Source organism: Fusarium oxysporum, chromosome III, assembly GCF_013085055.1.
Source record: "Fusarium oxysporum Fo47 chromosome III, complete sequence".
Taxonomy (NCBI): domain Eukaryota; kingdom Fungi; phylum Ascomycota; class Sordariomycetes; order Hypocreales; family Nectriaceae; genus Fusarium; species Fusarium oxysporum.
The window spans coordinates 3,330,371-3,350,082 of record NC_072842.1 but is presented as its reverse complement, the minus strand read 5'-3'; the positions used below and the strand labels follow the sequence as shown (position 1 = coordinate 3,350,082).

The following is a 19,712-nucleotide window of genomic DNA, read 5'->3' as shown; positions in this document are numbered from 1 at the left end:
GAATACGGGAAGCCTCGTCAGCTTTAGCAGTGGCTGTGGTCTGTTGCGCTGTAGCGTCAGCCCCGGGCTGGAAGGCAGGTACTTCACCATAATGCATTGGTGATGTGGTTGAGACGATGAAAATGCGTCAACTGGGCCCAGCATCTAAATGCATACAATATGAAAAGCCAGAATACAGGTAGTAGATTACAATCAATGAGTCTGTGCTACACTACTGTACCAGAATAAGTGTTCATGTTGACGGGTTGTAGTATTACTTATAAATGAGAGATGCCGCGGTGTCTTTCTTACTAGGTCGGTAGCTATTGAGTTTAATCGGTTTTTACCTTTGCAGACACCGGAATGATCGAAGTTGACAGCTTGTAATACGTAATAAAATGTCAGTATTCCCAGTGCTTCGTGATTAGAAGTGTTCTTGTGATCCATAGGTATCAACAAAGACTCCCATTAGCCGCCACAAAAACCGCCATGAAGAGAGGGTTACTGTTCTAAATTAAGAAGCTGTGGCGCTCAAACATCCATTAATCAGAGTGAGGCTAAATGGCTTAATCGCACAGCTGCACCACCCAAGAACCCTTCTTCCCAGTGATCGACCTTTGGTTGCAGGGATCCACGGCTTACAACTGTCAGCACAGCCCCGGTTTGTACGTCACTCGGCTGTGAGTTGTTTCGTCATGGGCACAAATCAGCGAGAATAGAACAAATATGCCCTTATTGAATACCTAATAAACAGGACTGTTACCTAAGCTGAAGGCTGCCTCAAAATAATGATACCTAACTAGTCAACCTGCATAATTGTTGTGTTCCCGAGTATTTCCTCTCTTGTTTTTTCGACCCTCCCATCTTCACTCTTTTGCTTCACTCGTTTGGCGATTTTTTACGACGACGCAAATAGAAGAGTCTACTCATTGGGCCCACAGCTTCCACGCGTAAGGCAGTCGTCCAATCAGAAGAGAGCTTCCACGCAATCCAGACCAGTCTCTTCGTCCCTGGCGACCCTTGAAACAACCCGCTCAAGCCTACCTAACCCATTGAGCTGAAGTTCAGGACTTTGGATTCTGACCAGCCACCTAAGCTTGACCTAGCGCGAGGGATACATTTTCTGGTTCAACATCTTTCACTTTGGATCGACAAAGTATCCATTTGACATACACGCACGCATTGTTGTCAATAAAGATAAGGGCTTGGATCATTCGCCGAGTAGCAAAATACCGATTCTTGATCTGTGACGCCGTCTCGACCCTCTGAAACAGCTTGTCGCAGTTGTATCCCCTTTCTTTTGCCGCTTGGCGGCTTACTCCCATCAACTGCCGACGCAACCTCATCCCCGTTACTCGAGAATCTCTTGCTTTCGTCGACTATGGCTTCGCACGACTACTACAACGGTGGCAGTCAACAGGCTCCTTATGGCGCCGGCCCCAACGCTTCTCCCTATTATCAGAATCACGATACCCCTTCGCCGCATTCTACACCAGCACCCCCATACGAGCCTAACTCGTACAACTCACACTATGCTCCCGACACCTCGATCTATCCTGCCAACACTGCCGCGCATATTGTCCCGACCAAGCAAACACCATACTCGCCTAACGATATACAATATCCTCCAGCGGGCACTTATGCTAGCCCTTCTGGTCAGAGCTCAAGCCATAATCAGCCTGGCCAAACTGGTCAGTCTCCTTTCGACACCGTCTTTGACGATCATGTGTACCCGGCAAACTCGAACACCGGACCGACTCCCAGCTCCAGTACGGCTGACATTGGCCAACAAGGCTTCTATCAAGATACAAGCTATGCTGGAGGGGCTGCTGCTGCGCGACCTTACGGCCAGGAAGACATTCCCCTTCAAGACCGGACCGCTAAGAATGACGATCCCGAGATGAATGATCATATCTATGACGCCCCTGGACGGCCTAAGAAGAAGGGCAAGAAGGGCAAGGTTCGCTTGGGCGAATTGGGTATGATTGGCTCCAACAAGAAGAGGATTCCTTGGGTTGTCTATATCTTTTCTATTGTCCAAATCGCCGTCTTCATCGCCGAGATAGCAAGAAACGGTAAGATATGAAGACTGATACAGGAGGAAAACTATCAGCTGACTCGTTCACAGGCATACTAACAGGAACTCCCATTGCGATCAAACCGCAATTCAACATATTTATTGGCCCATCTCCCGCTTTATTGATCAACATGGGCGCACGTTATGCCCCTTGTATGCGCAACGTGAAGGGTATCCAAAGTGTGGACAAAAACGCGAAGGGCGCCGTTCTACCAGGTCTACTTTGTCCCAATGCTACCAGGGACGACAGCTTCTGCCCTCTTCATGTGGTCTGCGGTTTCGGAGGTGACGTTCCAGACCCTAAGTTTAATGGCGATATCAACCAGAGTCCCGAGCCCAACCAGTGGTACCGATTCATCACCTCAATTTTCATGCACGCCGGTCTCATTCACATCATTTTCAACCTTCTTCTGCAGCTTACCATTGCGAAAGAGATGGAGATGGCCATTGGGCCAGTGCGGTTTCTACTCGTTTACATGAGTGCTGGGATTTTTGGCAACATCATGGGTGGAAATTATGCGCCGCCAGGACAGCCATCTGTGGGTGCCTCTGGGGCCCTCTTTGGTATCATTGCCTTGGTCCTCCTCGATCTTCTGTACTCATGGAAGGACAGACGCAACCCCGTCAAAGACCTTCTTTTCATCATTCTCGATATGGTAATCGCATTTGTCTTGGGACTACTTCCCGGCTTGGACAACTTTGTCCATATTGGCGGTTTTCTTATGGGTCTCTCTCTTGGCGTCTGTGTCCTGCACTCGCCCAACTCACTGCGACGGCGGATGGGCCAAGAGCTGTCGTACGCAGCCGTTTCTCCTCAAACTGGCGAGACACCCCCTCACTTTTTCAAGAACCCTGTCGGTTTCTTCAAGGGGCGCAAGCCACTCTGGTGGGCTTGGTGGCTGGTTCGAGCTGCCTTCCTCGTCATGATCATTGTCGTTTTCATTGTTCTCCTGAACAACTTTTACAAGTATCACGACACCTGTGAGTGGTGCAAGTATCTCAACTGCCTAGTAAGTTTCTCAACACTACTCCTCAAGATGATAAAGTGGCTAACCTCGAATAGCCCATCAACGATTGGTGCGATTGGGGATCTTTTGAGCATCTTAAGGAACCCAAGAGTTCTTCATAAGTTGTTAATGAATGAGTCTGGGTTGGCAGAGATCTAACAGAATCGCATCACATTGAACAGTGCGCAGCTTTAGAAAGCAGCATGTACGTTAATAAGCAATTTTATTCATTGCAAAGCTCGGCACCATTGGACACAGCATTTAGATCATGATCTTTCACTGGAAACACTACAAGGATGCTACCCCTTGCTTTCTTTATGTCGATTAATGAAGAAATGATTTATCCAGCGCCATCGTGTGCTTGAGCGTGATACCAGGGTCTAACCGGTAACTCTCGGAATGAGTGATGTGAATGTGACTTACTGGCAACCATCAGCCAGTTGTGCAGTCCTGGCAGGCTGTTGCTGTTGGCAGAGTATCAGGCATTTGCCCAACACACTACACCTGTACATAGATATGAGACATGGGGTCAGCGATACTATTACATGATATTGCAGCTCTTGGCTGTATACAGGCCCAACCAACATCACACAATGTCACGCGATACCCCGCAAGTCAGCGATTTTGTGACCAAGGGAAATGATATGCCTGACAACTTCACGGTGCTATAAATGCTATACTTCCCTCCTGTTGCTCCTTTGTGAACATAAGTTCTTCCTCACCATCTATACAAACATTCTCACATGTGTGGCCCTGGTTCCATGAAGATGCCTCCTTTGAAACATGCTGTTAGCCCCGTTTTGTCTGAATGAGTAAGTTCTTTCGATACTCGATACTTTTTAGCCCATTTTGGGTGAGATGATGAATTCTTTCTATGCATGGCTTAACTGATCTCCCAAGACGGAGTACGGATGCTTATAGAATGGATGTCTGAATGTGTTCTTCCCCTAGTTATGCAACCTGCTATCAGCCCATATTACCAAGCAAGCCATGAACTGACAGGAAGGATAGATGCCATTAAAGTCTCTAGACGGTCACTATCACGTCAAGGTATTAGTATCATGTGATACCCTTCAGTATAGTGTGTTCAGCAATAATCTTTGCAGCCGAATTTGGTAGTGCAACCCTTGACAGGTACTTCGAGTCCGACATCAGTCTTTCCATGGAGCTGTCATATGTGCACGGACAGGGGCCGTTTGCGTTCGAAAACACAATTGTAAGGGATACCTACCTAGAAAGCTACCATGTATCTGAGAGATATGCATTTTAGCATGACTCAATCTGCCTGGCCTGTGTGGAAACGCTCTCGCAGCCATTACTCACAACATGGATACCTAACTGCTTCTTTACTTTCGCCATAAGTTGGCCCCGTACGATTAAGCGGTAGTTCGGAACAGATCTTCGTGCTATCCATGGCCGCTGACTGCGGTTGATCTTTGACGTTCACTCTTTCAATAGACGATCCACGGCCGTAAACTTCTAGTTCCGGTAGTACTGCGCCGTTCTTCTAGGAGCCAAACTATGTGATATGAGCGCCTGCTTCCACAGGGAACCTGTATAACAGTTTTACTTTGATGTTGGCGTGTTTGATCTTATGTAGGGGTAAATTGACGAGTCCGCCAGTTCTAGGTACACACATCTTCGAGTATTAACGGCCATAATGGAATAGTGAGATAGCTAGCCACCACAGAAGAGTTCAGCATATGGATAACTTCTGCGATGCTATGCGCATAAGGGGTCTTTGAACGCAACACATCCCGTTAAATATAGAGCCTCCATGTAAGGTATCCATAAACCTCTAAACAGTTGATCTCACTAATCAATGGCGTAGGGTAGATTCTCCCTTCTTAGGTATAGAAAGATACATGACGCCTGATCACGTGACAAAAGCGAGATAGTGCGAGTAAGTGGGACCAGTCACGTCACGCTTGAGTCGCGCTACGCGGTCGGTATCAATTAAAGTCGTGTCGTCAAACCCATCAGAAATCTCCCCTGTTAGAGTCTCCCCTCCAACCGTTTAGTGTCAACAATCATAATCCACCAAAGACGTCGTCAAACACTCTTCACTCTCCTTACTGTGGATGAATACGTGATCGCATAACAGTTTGCTTTTCTTTTTCTCTCCCTACGTTGCCTTGTTCTTTCTTCGTGTCTAGCATTCGCCATCCTCAGTCACCATGGCCAGTGCAGTTCTTCCTCAGAAACGAGTTCTGGGCGAGAGTCACACTCGCCAGAACATTACATCGTCTCCCTCCTCAACGAAGAAGCGCAAAGTAGATGCAATACCGTCATCACCTGCTGCCGCCCGGGCTCCCAGCTCTCAGCATAACCATCGATCCAAAATGACATCCACTCAGCCCAAGAGTGCTTTTGAATCTGAAGTCCTCGAAAAGCTCAGCCAGGACTTGTCGGACCGCAAACGTAACAACACCGAGAAGGACCAGGCATGGGATAGACCGCCGGTAGTTGACTTCGTACCGGAGCGTGACAGCCTCTGCTTCCAGTCTATTGAAGCCGAGGAGGGTACATTGCACGGTGGGCGGGCCACTGTCAAGCTGTTTGGTGTTAATGAAGCAGGAAACTCAGTCATGCTGCATGTTACTGACTTCAAGCATTATCTATACGTTCCCGCACCTGTCAACTTCCAACCACAAGACTGTGCAGCTTTCAAGGCATACCTAGAGACTCAAGTCGCTCAACATCAACCGACCATCCACTCAGTCGCCTTTGCTATGAGAGAGAACATTTACGGATTTCAAGGGAACCAATCGAAACCGTACCTGAAGGTTACTGTGACAGATCCCAAATTCATCAACAAAGTCCGAACAACGATTCAAAGTGGCAATGCAAACTGGAAAGGCATGTGGAGGAATGATGGCGAAATTCAAACTTTTGACAACCTACAATATCTACTGCGTTTCATGGTTGACTGCAAGGTATGAGCAATGCGACATGATAGCTATATGATCTAATACTCGTCCAGGTCCGAGGAATGTCGTGGGTTGAAGCTCCCGCTAAGGCTTATAAAATCATCCCCGATCATGTTCGCCAATCCAACTGTCAAATCGAAGCTGAAGTTAGCTACCTCGATCTTGTAGCACACGAACCCGTCGGTGAATGGTCAAAGATGGCACCGTTACGTATTCTGTCTTTCGATATCGAGTGTGCCGGCCGTAAGGGTATCTTTCCGGAAGCAAACCACGATCCCGTCATCCAAATCGCAAATATTGTTACACAATATGGAGAGAAGAAGCCATTCATCAGAAATGTGTTCTGTTTGCAAGAGACGAGCTCAATTGTAGCAACTCAGATTCTTGAGTATGAAAAGGAGGAGAAAATGCTGAGTGACTGGCAAAAGTTCCTTATACGCGCGGACCCTGATATCATCACCGGCTACAATATTTCCAATTTCGATTTCCCATATTTGCTAGACCGAGCGAAACATCTCAAGGTATCTGGTTTCGAATACTGGACTCGAATCCCTAGCATGCAATCCAAAGCCAAGGAAACGAATTTCTCCAGCAAACAGATGGGCAACCGAGATACCAAAGCTACAAACACCAACGGTCGATTACAATTGGATCTTCTCCAACTGATCCAGCGTGATCATCACCTCAGAAGCTATACCCTGAACTCTGTGAGTGCCAATTTCCTTGGCGAGCAGAAGGAGGATGTCCATCATACAATGATCACAGAACTTTTCAATGGCACACCCGAGTCTCGAAGACGCCTGGCGCTATACTGTCTGAAAGACGCCTACCTCCCGCAAAGGCTAATGGATAAACTCTCTTGTTTGGAAAACTATACTGAAATGGCAAGAGTCACAGGAGTGCCATTCAACTTCTTATTGTCTCGAGGTCAGCAAGTCAAGTTCATCAGTCAGTTGTTTCGAAAAGCACTAGAACAGAAACTTGTCATTCCCAACCTCAAGTCAGAGGCTTCTGATGAACAGTATGAAGGAGCTACAGTCATTGAGCCAACCCGAGGTTACTACGATGTTCCAATCGCCACACTGGATTTCGCCTCTCTATACCCTAGTATTATGCAAGCTCATAACCTTTGCTATACTACTCTGGTCAGTAAGAAGGCGATTGAAGCTTTTAATCTCAAGAAAGACGAGGATTACATTGTCACGCCCAATGGAGACACTTTTGTAACAATCAAGCAACGGAAGGGCTTGTTGGCACAAATTCTTGAGGAACTTCTCGCGGCCCGTAAACAGGCCAAGCGTGAGTTGGCGGTTGAGACAGATCCCTTCAAGAAGGCTGTGTTGAATGGTCGACAGCTGGCTCTGAAAATCAGCGCGAACAGTGTGTACGGTTTGACTGGTGCTACAACAGGCAAACTCCCATGTCTCGAAATTGCTAGTAGTACAACAAGTTTTGGCCGAAAGATGATTGAGAAGACCAAGGAAGAGGTGGAAAACCGTTACAACATAGCAAACGGATACTCTCACGACGCTCAGGTCATTTACGGCGATACTGATTCCGTCATGATTAAGTTTGGTACCAAAGACCTACAGGAAGCTATGAAGCTTGGTGAGGAAGCTTCGAAATACGTATCGGAGAAATTCGTTAAACCCATCAAACTCGAGTTCGAAAAAGTGTACTTTCCATATCTGCTGATCAACAAGAAGCGATATGCTGGTCTCTACTGGACTAAACCAGAGAAGTATGACAAGATGGACACAAAGGGTATTGAGACGGTGCGACGTGACAACTGTTTGTTGGTCCAGACGGTCATTGAAAAAGTCTTGCGAATGATCTTGATTGACCAAGATGTTCAAGGTGCCCAAGAGTAAGTTCTTTCTCAAATGATGCTTCAGTATTTCTTTCTTTCTTTGAGGTTATCAGACCTCATCAGGCAGTGCGGGGAGAAAACGGAATGCTAATGGTAAATTATCTAGATACGTCAAAGAGACGATTGCCGATCTGCTGCAAAATAAGGTCGACATGTCGAAATTGGTCATCACAAAAGCCCTTACAAAGGACGATTATGCCGCAAAGCAAGCGCATGTCGAGCTGGCGCAACGCATGAAGAAGCGAGATGCAGGCTCGGCACCGGGACTCGGTGACCGAGTGGCCTACGTCATGGTCCGAGGCCCAGCTGGCGCCAAAAACTTCGAGAAGTCGGAGGACCCCATTTACGTGCTTGAGCACAACGTGCCGATAGATACGCGGTACTACCTGGACAATCAACTAGCTAAGCCACTCGGCCGTATCTTTGAGCCGATTCTCGGTGAGACCAAGGCGCGCTCTCTACTAACAGGAGATCATACCCGTACCATCTCTGTTGCAGCTCCCACTGTTGGAGGTCTCATGAAGTTTGCCAAGAAGACACAAACATGCATGGGCTGCAAGAAACCTCTGACAGGGAAAGAAGAGTCACAGGGGGCGGTGTGCTCTAATTGCGCACCTCGCGTTGGTGAGCTTTACAAGAAGACGCTTGATCGCGTGTCAGACTTGGAGGTGCGCTTCGGGCGACTATGGACCCAGTGCCAGCGCTGTCAGGGCAGCATGCACTGCGAGGTTATCTGCAGTAGTAAAGATTGCCCCATCTTTTACATGCGCATGAAAGCTAAAAAGGATCTTGAGGATGCTGGCCGCGAGCTTTCACGTTTCGACGCTGATCAGGCTGCTATGTGGTGAGAACTGGGAGGGTTGTTTCTCCAGGCATCTACACCTATTCAACATTCGCAGTTGTCACCTCGTCATTTTTATTGTCTTTTATGCTTCTTGAATCACTGGAGAGGGAACCAAAGCATCTCTGGGTGCGGTTGGGAAGATGTGGAGAGTCATGCTGAGCTGTAATGGAAGAGATGCTACTATAAAATCACGGCTGGGCTAAGACATATTGTATGTATAGGCGCAGGCACGAGTTTGGGATTGTTTGTAGTCGTATTATGTATGTAAGGCGTTTTGGGGGTTGGGGCCGCGGGTTCAACGTTGCTGCAGATATCACTGCATATACTTAAGACAGAATAAAGTACACGGCATTGGACATTAAGGCGTTTGAGATTTTAATTTCCCTTACAAACAGCAATGACCAAGTGTTACTACAAAACAGGATGGAGTGTTCAAAGGCAACGTAGCAATGGTATCGAGGAAATATTGGGAAATTTTAGTCACAATGCATGAGTTGGAAGCAGTAGAATAGTCTAAGCCTAAGTGTTTCTGTCTCTATAACGGTGAGAAAGAAGACATACACAAATGGCATGATATTTATTAAATCGTGTGTTTCGGGCTACTGAGCGTTTAGCCTTACCGAAGGAGATCGAGGTTCACTGGGAGCTTCTCCGCGGGATAAACCCTGACCGTGGGCAGACCGACGGTGGTGAATAATAATTTTGGCAATGGTGAAACTTAGAGACAAGTAATGATCGGAAAGAAGAGGAGGCCGCGGAACATGTCGGAATCATAGGATAGTCCAAGGGTAATGAGGGGTGCTTAAGCCTGAAGGGGGGTTATCATAAGTCATGATGAGCTGGAAGTTGGGGGCAATTCATGAGGGAACAGATTCATGATGAATGTGGCCAGTGCTTAATCCTCGGGCTATGGCCGATGTCCAGTGGTTCGGCGATGAAGCCCGGGAATTTTGACTATTCCTTGTAGTTTTCGGAGGGCACCCGAAGCATTTGGTCTCAGACTTCCTCATGGACATGTATGTCCGGATGGATCTACCAGTTCCGTAAACGGCGGACGGCTAAACATTCACGATCAAGACCAAAATTTGTTGTTGTCGGGAGCGAGGTAGTCTCGGTCAAAAGCATGGCGAGGGATGAAACGGAAGCTAAAGTCTTCTAATCGGTCCGGGGAGACATGCTCTGACAATTTGACAGGCGCTGTACTGATGAATTAGGAGAATGCTGTGACAGGACAGGCTCCCCCAGATTACTCTATCCTAGTATCCCCGCCACTGAATGAATTGTAGCGGGCCAGTATTCGTTCGGAAAGGATTTCGGCAACATATGATGGTCTGGGGCTGCTTGTGTTGTGGTTTGATAGATCTTTTTCCGACATGGTTGATCAAGAGCGCCATTGGTCGGAGGAAGAGTTGATGTCAATTCATTCTTCAAACAAGATGACAAGGCGGCCAATAAGAATGTCTTGATAATTAGAGACTAACAGTTGCAGTTCAGGGTCCGGGGAGTGTCGATATGTGCTGCGCGTCAATGGGGCCACCGCGAATATCACTGAGAATAATTGAACAAGATGATTGAAGTAACCTGGAAGTGGACAAGGATAATCTTCCCGGCGCATGCTGTATTTCCAAGTTCGCTGGGTCGGAGGAAGACGCCGGTGACGGGACAAGGGTAAGATGCAACGGTATGAGCTATTCCCGCATTTTGAGTTATCGCTGATTCGACAGAAGGCAAAGGATATTTCCTTTTCTAGATATAAAGAAGAAGTTTGGCTTGGGAATTGGTAATGGATTGTTTGATTTGACGCGCTTGGTCAGGCTAAAGTCCCTGGAACCTGGCTGATGCATCTACACACACACACACACACACACACACACACGACACAGGACTTTAATGTTAAGATTTAGGTTAGCAGTGTGGCGGGCTTGGGGATGAGGCACTTTTCTCATTCCGATAGACACACAGATCACCGCTCAAAAATATCCTGGAGTCGTCCTTCGAGCGTGGGATTCAGCAAGGGACCTACCGTGATTATATCTCGTGTGGGGTTATTTGTTAGCTGAGAATGTCCATGCTTACCTGGGGATATACTGGGAGTAGTGCGACAGTCAGGCCAGCTCAGTTTGGCGCTGAGCAAGAATTACAAGTGATTAATAAAGGCATTGATGAACGGATTAACGTCGATGATGATTTCACACAAGCCAAGATAAGATGTGCAGGCAATTTACAGTACCCCCACCACGTAAGTCTAAGAGCTACGGTGGCAAGCGTGGAGGTGAAGTGCTGTATAGAGCGAATGGAGAGGATCTGATAATGGATTGGAATAATGGGCGTTGGCTAATAAGAACCGTATCATGAATAATGAATGGCTGAAAACATGGCATCTTTGATCTTTACTACAGAGGGCATGGTACGACGGCAGCCAGGACCTACATTGCCGAAGCGAACGAGCGAATATCGGAGGTTGACGGTGGTGCCCATGAGAATGGGAGGCTAATAAGGTACCCGTATGCGCGCGACATATGAGAGCCCGAGATCCATTGGCCAGATGGTGGGGAAGAAACGGAGTTTGTACGGAGGAGCTCACGGCAGCTGTGAAGACCCTGGTGTAGTGCTAATAGATTAGTACTCTCACATGTAAGTTGCTGAGGCATCAATCTCGTGCGGTTAGTTGAATCTTTCAATTACCTCAAATGGTAGATGAAAATGAAAACGAAAAGCGTGTGGCGATAGTATGTGTTTCGTCTATGGCTACCGCATACAAATTCTTCAACTTGCAAGACCACAAACTCCAGACCCAGACAGCATTGCATTGAAAAAATGGAACCCCCCCAGGGGTGTGTGATGAGGCTCCTTGTCGATGTCGATGTGGGGTGCAACGCTAGACTGGGGTTTATCGGGAACGACAGAGATTAGGGTGTGTCTTGTCACTCGATTAGATGGGATAATGGCAACGCGATTGCCTATCGAGTGAGCTTTTTTCTGGCTCCCGTCCTTTATCTCTGAACACGGAAGACAAGGTACTTTGCAATCGTCGCATGTTTGTGCCGTGCCGTGCCACACTGCGCTGCGCTCATGTATCCCGTCCTGGCGTCGGTCTTGTATCGGATGCGGACGCGGACCTCGATGCCATGACGGAAAGAGTGATGGAGCGAGCCAAGCGACCATCTCTTGCCATTCTTTCGCAGCCCTCGATAACCATATAAACCTCGCCTCCCGTCACCTTCGAGACGGTTTCCCTCCCTCCTTTATCTCACACTCACACGTCTCGAAAAGTGTATCGAATCTCTTCGCAATCTTCTTCCCAGCAGGAATCTATTATCACCACTTTCGATACACATCCCAAATGCAGCTGAACACCATGTCTCACCTTCCCCAAGAGCCCGAGTTCGAGCAGGCTTATGGCGGTAGGTAACCCATATGTATATCAATGAGAACATAAACCCTGACTTGCAATCTCCAGAGCTCGCCTCTGCCCTCGAGAACAGCTCTCTCTTCAACGAGCACCCCGAGTATCGTACTGCCCTTGCTGTGGCCGCCATTCCTGAGCGTGTCATTCAGTTCCGTGTCGTCTGGAACGACGACAAGGGTAACCTCCAGGTCAACCGCGGTTATCGCGTCCAGTTCAACTCTGCCCTTGGCCCCTACAAGGGTGGCCTTCGATTCCACCCCAGCGTCAACCTGTCCATTCTCAAGTTCCTTGGTTTCGAGCAAATCTTCAAGAACGCCCTGACTGGCCGTAAGTGACCTCATCGCCGCGCTTATCTGGTCCCTGCATATTGCGGGGCGATGGAATTAGCACAGTTGAAGGAACCAGACTCGCTAACATTGTTCTAGTCAACATGGGTGGTGGCAAGGGTGGTGCCGACTTCGACCCCAAGGGCAAGTCTGATGCTGAGATTCGACGATTTTGCCAGGCTTTCATGACCGAGCTGTCCAAGCACATTGGTGGCGAGACTGATGTTCCTGCTGGTGATATTGGTGTCGGTGGCCGAGAGATCGGTTACCTCTTCGGCGCCTACCGCAAGCTCCGCAACCGTTGGGAGGGTGTCCTCACTGGAAAGGGTCTTTCATGGGGTGGTAGCTTGATCCGACCTGAGGCTACTGGTTACGGTCTCGTCTACTATGTCGAGTACATGCTCAAGCACGCCAACCGTGGCACCTTCGAGGGCAAGCGTGTCGCTCTCTCCGGCTCCGGAAATGTCGCCCAATACGCTGCTCTCAAAATCATCGAGCTTGGTGGCTCTGTCGTCTCTCTTTCCGACTCCAAGGGTGCTCTCGTCGCCAAGGAGGGTTCTTCCTTCACACCCGAGCAGATTCATAACATTGCTGCCCTCAAGATCAAGCACCAAGCCCTGACCACTTTCGAGCACGATGGACAGTTCACATGGATTGAGGGTGCCCGCCCTTGGGTCCATGTTGGTAAGGTCGACATTGCCCTCCCCAGTGCTACTCAGAACGAGGTCAGCAAGGAGGAGGCCCAGGCTCTCGTTGATGCTGGCGCCTTCATCGTCGCTGAGGGTTCCAACATGGGTTGCACTGCTGAGGCTATTGATGTCTTCGAGGCTCACCGTAAGGAGAAGGGTGCTGAGGCTCTCTGGTACGCCCCCGGCAAGGCCTCCAACTGTGGCGGTGTCGCTGTTTCTGGCCTTGAGATGGCTCAGAACAGCCAGCGTATCCAGTGGACTGAGAAGGAGGTTGATGACCGCCTGAAGGCCATCATGAAGGACGCCTTTGTCGCTGGTCTTGAGACTGCTCAGAAGTACGTCGAGGCCAAGGAGGGTGAGCTTCCCAGCTTGATCGCTGGTAGCAACATCGCCGGCTTCATCAAGGTCGCCGAGGCCATGCACGACCAGGGTGATTGGTTCTGAATGGACATTTAAGGAAGCCTGGAGCGAGATAAGAGATCGATCAGGAAGACCGCAATACCCGAGCTGGGCTCACATCAAGGCTACCTGATCTTCTCATCACGATTATCTTGCCCAATGTCGACCTATTTCTGCAAAGAACGGAGTTTTATTCTTGGCTACTATCAGGGCATGCATACTGTTGGGCGTTGGCGGGGTTTCAAGAAGGGGATGACTTTTGTTTTTCTTCACGATAGACGTGGGCCTGGATCTTATATAGTTTTTTTTTTCACCTAGTTCCTTTACCTTTTCTCCTTTTTAGCCCGGTAGAACGAAGAATGAAACACAACACTTTTGATTCAAAGTAAATGAGAGCACTCTGACATATGTTGTTGGTTAACTTAATTATATCTACCTTACATGAGAAGAAGCTTGATTCTTTCAAATGGTTCAAACTTTGGCCATTGTCAAATCACTTGGTATCATTATTCTGCCTCGCTCTTCAAGACTGGGGAAGACTTAAGCTACCTCACTCAATGATATAGTTTCAAGGGCCCAATCCGGCGAAGAGGTGATGTAATTCAATTTGGCAAATTCTTCTTTGGTCACGTACGCTGCCGCTTCAATTCGATCCAAGCCCTCAAGTATCTCCAGCGAAGTTCATTCATAGCCGTCTCCACTTCGGCATGTAACATTAGTAGCCAAGGATCTGGGATAGACGGATGGGGCGTTACCTAGTCTGGGTAAATTTATGGTTCCTGGTTGCTTCCTTGTGGAACCTCGGTTGATAGTGGTACCGCGGGGAAGTGTTACCTTAGTAGGTACTTAGGTACGTAGGTACAGGTAGGTAGGCATTGGATCTTATATCTCCTTCGTTCTAGTTGTAAGTCAGATATTATTCTTTGAACCTTACTTGATGCAGCCGAAGGACTTGGTTTGACCTCTTCTAAGCAGCGTATGTTGGCACAGATTTGCGGCATAGTTAATCTCATCATACCTTCGACATCGCCCACCATGTTGCAGCATCCTCCTTTGACTGGCATCAAGGTGCTAGAATTCGCTGGTCTTGCTCCTGGTGAGTACACTAAAGACAAATGAAAGAGCAAAGTTAATAAACCGATTTTCCTTGAAGGACCTTATGCTGGCATGTTGCTCGCTGACGCAGGTGCCTCGGTTCTCCGCATAGACCGTGCTCGACCCGACACATCTGCTCCTACAGAAGACATGCTAGCCCGGCATAAATCCTCCATATCCGTGGATCTCAAATCAGAGCGGGGTGTTGCGCTTATAAGGCGCCTCGTTGCTGAGGCCGATGTCCTCATTGACCCTTTTCGTCCAGGCGTACTTGAGAAACTGTCTCTGGGTCCGGATGAGCTGTGTCGTCTTAACCCAAGGCTGATATATGGCCGCATGACTGGGTTCCGTCGTGATGGAAAGTACGCACTCATGGCAGGTCACGACATTAACTATCTTGCCGTTTCAGGTACACTGGGAATGCTGGGCAGAGATGACGAGAAGCCACATCCGCCGTGGAACATCCTGGCTGACTTCGCTGGTGGGGGAGCAATGCTATTTGAAGGTATCTTGATGGCCATCATCTCAAGACAATCTTCTGGCCGCGGACAAGTTGTCGAGGCAAACATGGTAGATGGAAGCTCATATCTGACCACTTTCCCTCGAATGGCGCTCAAGACGATAATGGGCAACAGTGGCCGAGGAAACAATTTGCTCGATGGCGGTGCTCCCTTTTACGACACTTACGAGACATCGGATGGCAAACATGTCGCCGTCGGGGCTCTTGAACCGAAATTCTTTGCCGCTCTTCTAAGTGGGCTCGACCTTGCTGGTCAAGGATGGGAAGATGATCAGCTCAACAGAGGTCGCTGGCCCGAGCTTCGGCATTTAATGACAGATAGGTTTCGAAGCAAGACTCGTGCCCAGTGGGAACTAGTCTTCGATGGTACAGATGCGTGCTGCACCCCAGTGCTGGAGTATAGCGAACTAGAGAATGATCCCAAGCGGGAAGGTGACCAGAGACCAGCGGTGACCTTGCGGGAGACGCCGTGTCTTGCCGTGAAAGAGGGCGTAGGGCATGCAGACCCAGCTCGGTTTGGACAAGGCCCAGGTGTACCCGGAGATGGCTATAGAGCGAGTCTGCTGAAGCCTGGAGCAGGGGGGGAGGAAGTCTTGAGGAAATGGTTGGGATGGGAGAACGGAACCGAGTATGTACTGGAGCGGGGAGGGTTTGTGCTCAAGGAGCTTTCCAAGCTGTGACATGTACTAAGTATGAGCGTCGTGTCCTATCCAAGCCACCATTGGCGCAGGCCACTGGTAGAAAGACTAGATAACTTGTGTTAGGACAGAGGCACCAAAAAGAGAGAGTTGCGTTGGATGCACACTCAGAAGGGCAATGATTATATATTCTACCTATAACAGGACCTTTCTACACAATATACTGAGAACTATCAAGTATGCTTGGTAGACAGCGCAAGCCAGGCATGAAGTCGGGGAAAGCTTAGCTGTCCAGCCAACACATTACCACCATTTACTCCCGCTTCCTTAACAGCACCCCAAGACGAAACCACGCCTGCAAACTCTGTCGTACGCAAGGGCCAAGCCATGCATCCCAATGTAAGTCATTAAGCAGTCTACTCTAGGCCTCCTCCTGAAAAGTGTGGTATCGAAAAAATAAATAAAGTGATGCTCAGGACGTCATGAGAAGGGGACCGGGAGACGACTGCTGGGTAGTGATCCCCCTGGGGCATTTGGTTCGTAGGTAGAGAAGCTGCAGATGGGCTCAGTCTGACCCTGACGCTGAGTGGGGAAGTTATGATATGAGTCTTCGTCCATCACCACATCACTGCACTTGACTGACGATCTCACTAGCCTTCGAGAGAGACTCAACCATCTGCTGGCACTCCTTTCTCCGTCGGATTGTGAAGTCACTCTCTTTCAGAAGGTCGTCCAATGTGTCGGTTCGGTACATGTTCTCCAATAGCTCTCGTTGCATTTCGTCCTTGGTAAACCTATAGCTGATGTTAGGCGACTTGAGGGAATCTCTGGCTGCGAAACACTTACTGCACAAGATTCAGCATGACAGCCTTGGGGACCATGTCAATCATGGTTCGCTTGACGATGTTATAGTAAGAGGAGATGAGGAGCTCTGTACAATCATTAGTATTATGTCATAAAAGCCAAACCCTTCATCTGTACGTACTGATAACCTCTACCTCAATGTTCTCGCGTTCTGACAGAGTACCAGAAGCCTTGAGAGTGGGCGGAGGAGCTTCCATAGCGGCGGCCTTTTTCTTGTTCTTGGCCGCGAAGAAACTGCCAAAGAAGCCCGAGTTACCGGCGCTATCAGGATCGGGGACTGTCGGGCTTGCAGCCCGGGGGGTTGATGCGAGTGGCTTGCCAGTCTTGGGGTCAACCTGAACAGGCTTGCTGGGGTTATATCGCTCATTCACCATCGCCATTGCCTGAGATATCAGTTTAGTGCCATTTCAAGTAAGCCCAGGATCGAATCAGCTTACTCGGTGACCGTTCAAAAAGTCGGGGTGGCCTGTGTTGACGTAGCATGACTCCATAGCCACCAAATCTCTGACAAGCTTGTTGGTAGGTTCCATAGCCTTCTTGAAAAAAGCAATTACTACGCCATGCATCTTTTCCTTCAGTTGAGGGTATCGGCGGTAAAGCTGCTTGGCGAGAAGCTGTGACAGAATCCGAACAAGTTCATCGTATACGAGAGAAACACACTTCAAGCTGGGGTCTTCCAATCGCTTGATCTGCTGCTTCACAATCAGTTCGAAAGCGGTAGTACCAACAAATAGTGCTGGAGAAGAGCCAGAAGAGTTATAGAGGATGGTACGGATGTCGACATCCTTGACGACATCAAATGGGTCAATGGCCTTGACACCGTTTGAGTAAAGCTCGTGGAAGACAAAGCTGATACGAGCACCTCCCGAAAGCTCAGTGCTGGACAGCTCAGTGTTGTTACCATCCAGAACTGTGCGCCACTCATTGGTGAACTCGGTGATGATATTCAGAACGATGTTGGCGCTGTTGCCGAGCATAGAGGGGCCGAGACTTTCCAGCTCAGCTGAGTACTTTTGAAGAGAACTACTGATGCGGGCCTTGATGTCAGGTAGGGTCTGTTTGATGTGCATCATGAGAATAAGGTTAAGTTTGCGCGCGAGATAAGGAGTTCCGCAGTATGAGCTCTTGTTTCGGTAAGCCTTATGGTTTTCGAAAAAGTTCTTCTCAGCCTCGAGCGCCTGGTTGATGGCCTTTCGATTATCAATATCTCGTTGGCCTCGATTCACAACGGGGACGTAGCCCAGTCGAAGAGGAATGACACGGTTCGACAGAATATCGATGACATCGGTTCCCTCATCCATCAGATCAACCTTGGTTAAGACTCCGATCGTCCTTTGACCTTCAGGGTCAACCTCTCGTGCCAGCTTGAGACCGTCCGAGTTGGCCAAATCTTGGTTGGCGGCAGTGACTGCAAGTATGATGGCGTTGGACTTGCCAATATGTTTAAGAACCATCTCCCGGATCTGTCGTTCGATATCGCGGGGCTGGTCTCCGACTGGGACCTTGGTAAGTCCGGGCAAATCGACCAGGGTCAGAGTGAGGACGTTGGGAGAGTAGATACGAAGGTTGATGGGAGCGGGGGAGATGCCGGCATTTCGTCCAACCTTGGCTTCTGTTTCTCGAGAGATCTCGTCTCGAATCTTGGAGAAGTCGTAGAACTTCTGCCCAGGGGCATGAAGGAACTCTCCCCACTCATCGGCATTGGCCTGCTTGTCGTTGGTGGTATCAACCTCATCGGCCTTGACTCCATTGCTCTGTGCCGGGCGGTTGATGAGTTGAAGAACGAGGGGACGTCGGGTTACAATACCAGAGCCTCGGGGCAGGCTAAGAGGGGCGGTCAGTCTCATGGCGACCCAACGTAGGCGGTATGCAGCAAACTCACAAGTCTCGACCGACAATATTCTCCAAAACTGAACTCTTTCCACTTGACTGGCTTCCCACCACGGCGATCTGAGGCAAGTCGATAGGGTTGTTAACACCGACAGTCGCGAAAACATCCTGAAGCTTATTGACAAGTCTATCAATGGAAGTTAGAGGCAGGGTAGAGTTGGAGGGTTGACATCGTGACTAACTGGATCAGGGCGGGATCCGAAATGCCGCCCTGTGAAGCAAGGGTGCCGCTCATGTTCGTTGATTCTTCCAGCTTGAAACTGTGTACGCTTGAACGATGCGTAAAGTCGAGCGGGTTGAAAACGATGGGTGGGGGAGGAGGGTTATTGGTTTATTTAACTTCCGGAAAGCGGTCGAGGCAAAAGATAGCAGGAAACGTTGCGCAAGTTTGGAAAAAGGCACCACAGCAGCCCTGGTTGGTCTGTATGTTTTTCACCCGTACAAGTCGCGAGAATGAACAGCGTTCGGGGGTGGAAGCTCGTTGTATATGAGAAATGGGTGGTGTTGCTAGAATAAAGGAGGGAACTCGCAGGACGACAGCGAGTTCACGAGCCTAATGGCACTAAGAATTGCGCGCCGCATTACGTCCTTACATTGTGCCACACAGTGGCGCAGGAATGCCCAATCTCATATTTTATTGCCTTACATAACTGGACCAAAGGCTTAGCGTTCCCATCAATTGTATTGCACGTGACGGCCCTGAATATCATTCTGGCCAACATGGAAGCTAAGAACTCTGTAGCCTGATGAACACGTCAGCTTGCGATGGTCCCCAAAGATAAAAGTGGTTGCCTTCCTTTAGGCGGCATATCTAAGAGAAGCCATGGCGATACTGTCACAACATGACTTCATCAGTCGGTAGCTTCTCCTGGCTGGAGGCCTCGATATAGATGTTCGAACCTAAGGTACCTATTCATCTCACCTATCAAGGTATATTCAAAAAGCGACCCAAAATGGACTTTGGATTAAACATGTATCTGATTCTATTCAATCAAACCCAGGAGCGGTTCATTTGTTTTGTCATCATATTTCGTTGGCGCTTTACAGGTTTCAATACGGTAATTCAAGGACACTTGTACTATTAGACCCTTGTTCATATGATCAGTTCTTGTTGGATCTTTCGATGCCAATCTTCAAGCGACGATAAAAATCCAGCTAGCCATGCCTTCATTCTA

At 48.8% G+C, this 19,712-nt stretch overlaps 5 protein-coding genes across 5 annotated transcripts; 4 read left to right on the top strand and 1 right to left on the bottom strand.

The window, feature by feature from the left end:
• Nucleotides 1-1,360: 1,360 nt before the first annotated feature.
• On the top strand, nt 1,361-3,185 carry FOBCDRAFT_271316 (uncharacterized protein; the record flags this gene model as incomplete). Its single annotated transcript, XM_031177012.2, has 3 exons — nt 1,361-2,054; nt 2,108-3,066; nt 3,120-3,185. The coding sequence occupies 3 exons, from the start codon at nt 1,361-1,363 to the stop codon at nt 3,183-3,185; spliced, it is 1,719 nt and encodes a 572-aa protein (XP_031048145.2).
• A 1,862-nt stretch (nt 3,186-5,047) lies between these two features.
• On the top strand, nt 5,048-9,129 carry FOBCDRAFT_218737 (DNA polymerase family B-domain-containing protein). Its single transcript, XM_031177007.3, has 3 exons — nt 5,048-5,999; nt 6,047-7,860; nt 7,970-9,129. Exons 1-3 carry the CDS (start codon nt 5,241-5,243, stop codon nt 8,709-8,711), a joined length of 3,315 nt encoding a protein of 1,104 aa, XP_031048140.2. The 5' UTR covers nt 5,048-5,240; the 3' UTR covers nt 8,712-9,129.
• A 2,829-nt stretch (nt 9,130-11,958) lies between these two features.
• FOBCDRAFT_24463 (Glutamate/Leucine/Phenylalanine/Valine dehydrogenase-domain-containing protein) lies at nt 11,959-13,908 on the top strand. The gene is made up of 3 exons (XM_031177004.3): nt 11,959-12,111; nt 12,168-12,443; nt 12,542-13,908. Exons 1-3 carry the CDS (start codon nt 12,051-12,053, stop codon nt 13,573-13,575), a joined length of 1,371 nt encoding a protein of 456 aa, XP_031048137.3. The 5' UTR covers nt 11,959-12,050; the 3' UTR covers nt 13,576-13,908.
• A 503-nt stretch (nt 13,909-14,411) lies between these two features.
• FOBCDRAFT_218733 (CoA-transferase family III domain-containing protein) lies at nt 14,412-15,984 on the top strand. Its single transcript, XM_031177002.3, has 2 exons — nt 14,412-14,626; nt 14,684-15,984. Exons 1-2 carry the CDS (start codon nt 14,509-14,511, stop codon nt 15,823-15,825), a joined length of 1,260 nt encoding a protein of 419 aa, XP_031048135.3. The 5' UTR covers nt 14,412-14,508; the 3' UTR covers nt 15,826-15,984.
• FOBCDRAFT_218731 (Dynamin central region-domain-containing protein) lies at nt 15,951-19,087 on the bottom strand. The gene is made up of 6 exons (XM_031177000.3): nt 18,720-19,087; nt 18,530-18,664; nt 17,085-18,471; nt 16,769-17,030; nt 16,630-16,714; nt 15,951-16,577 (listed from the first exon to the last, which is right to left on the bottom strand). Exons 1-6 carry the CDS (start codon nt 18,770-18,772, stop codon nt 16,409-16,411), a joined length of 2,091 nt encoding a protein of 696 aa, XP_031048133.1. The 5' UTR covers nt 18,773-19,087; the 3' UTR covers nt 15,951-16,408.
• Between the last annotated feature and the right edge of the window lie 625 nt (nt 19,088-19,712).

Bases quoted from the DNA above. Each gene is read 5' to 3' on its own strand.
- FOBCDRAFT_218737 (XM_031177007.3), top strand. From the start codon at position 5,241: ATGGCCAGTGCAGTTCTTCCTCAGAAACGAGTTCTGGGCGAGAGTCAC. The intron at 6,000-6,046 runs GTATGAGCAATG...ATACTCGTCCAG, and splicing joins GTTTCATGGTTGACTGCAAG to GTCCGAGGAATGTCGTGGGT. The intron at 7,861-7,969 runs GTAAGTTCTTTC...TAAATTATCTAG, and splicing joins GATGTTCAAGGTGCCCAAGA to ATACGTCAAAGAGACGATTG.
- FOBCDRAFT_24463 (XM_031177004.3), top strand. From the start codon at position 12,051: ATGCAGCTGAACACCATGTCTCACCTTCCCCAAGAGCCCGAGTTCGAG. The intron at 12,112-12,167 runs GTAGGTAACCCA...TGCAATCTCCAG, and splicing joins GTTCGAGCAGGCTTATGGCG to AGCTCGCCTCTGCCCTCGAG. The intron at 12,444-12,541 runs GTAAGTGACCTC...ACATTGTTCTAG, and splicing joins CAAGAACGCCCTGACTGGCC to TCAACATGGGTGGTGGCAAG.
- FOBCDRAFT_218733 (XM_031177002.3), top strand. From the start codon at position 14,509: ATGTTGGCACAGATTTGCGGCATAGTTAATCTCATCATACCTTCGACA. The intron at 14,627-14,683 runs GTGAGTACACTA...TTTTCCTTGAAG, and splicing joins ATTCGCTGGTCTTGCTCCTG to GACCTTATGCTGGCATGTTG.
- FOBCDRAFT_218731 (XM_031177000.3), bottom strand. From the start codon at position 18,772: ATGAGCGGCACCCTTGCTTCACAGGGCGGCATTTCGGATCCCGCCCTG. The intron at 17,031-17,084 runs GTAAGCTGATTC...CTGATATCTCAG, and splicing joins ACTTTTTGAACGGTCACCGA to GCAATGGCGATGGTGAATGA. The intron at 16,715-16,768 runs GTACGTACAGAT...ATGATTGTACAG, and splicing joins CATTGAGGTAGAGGTTATCA to AGCTCCTCATCTCCTCTTAC.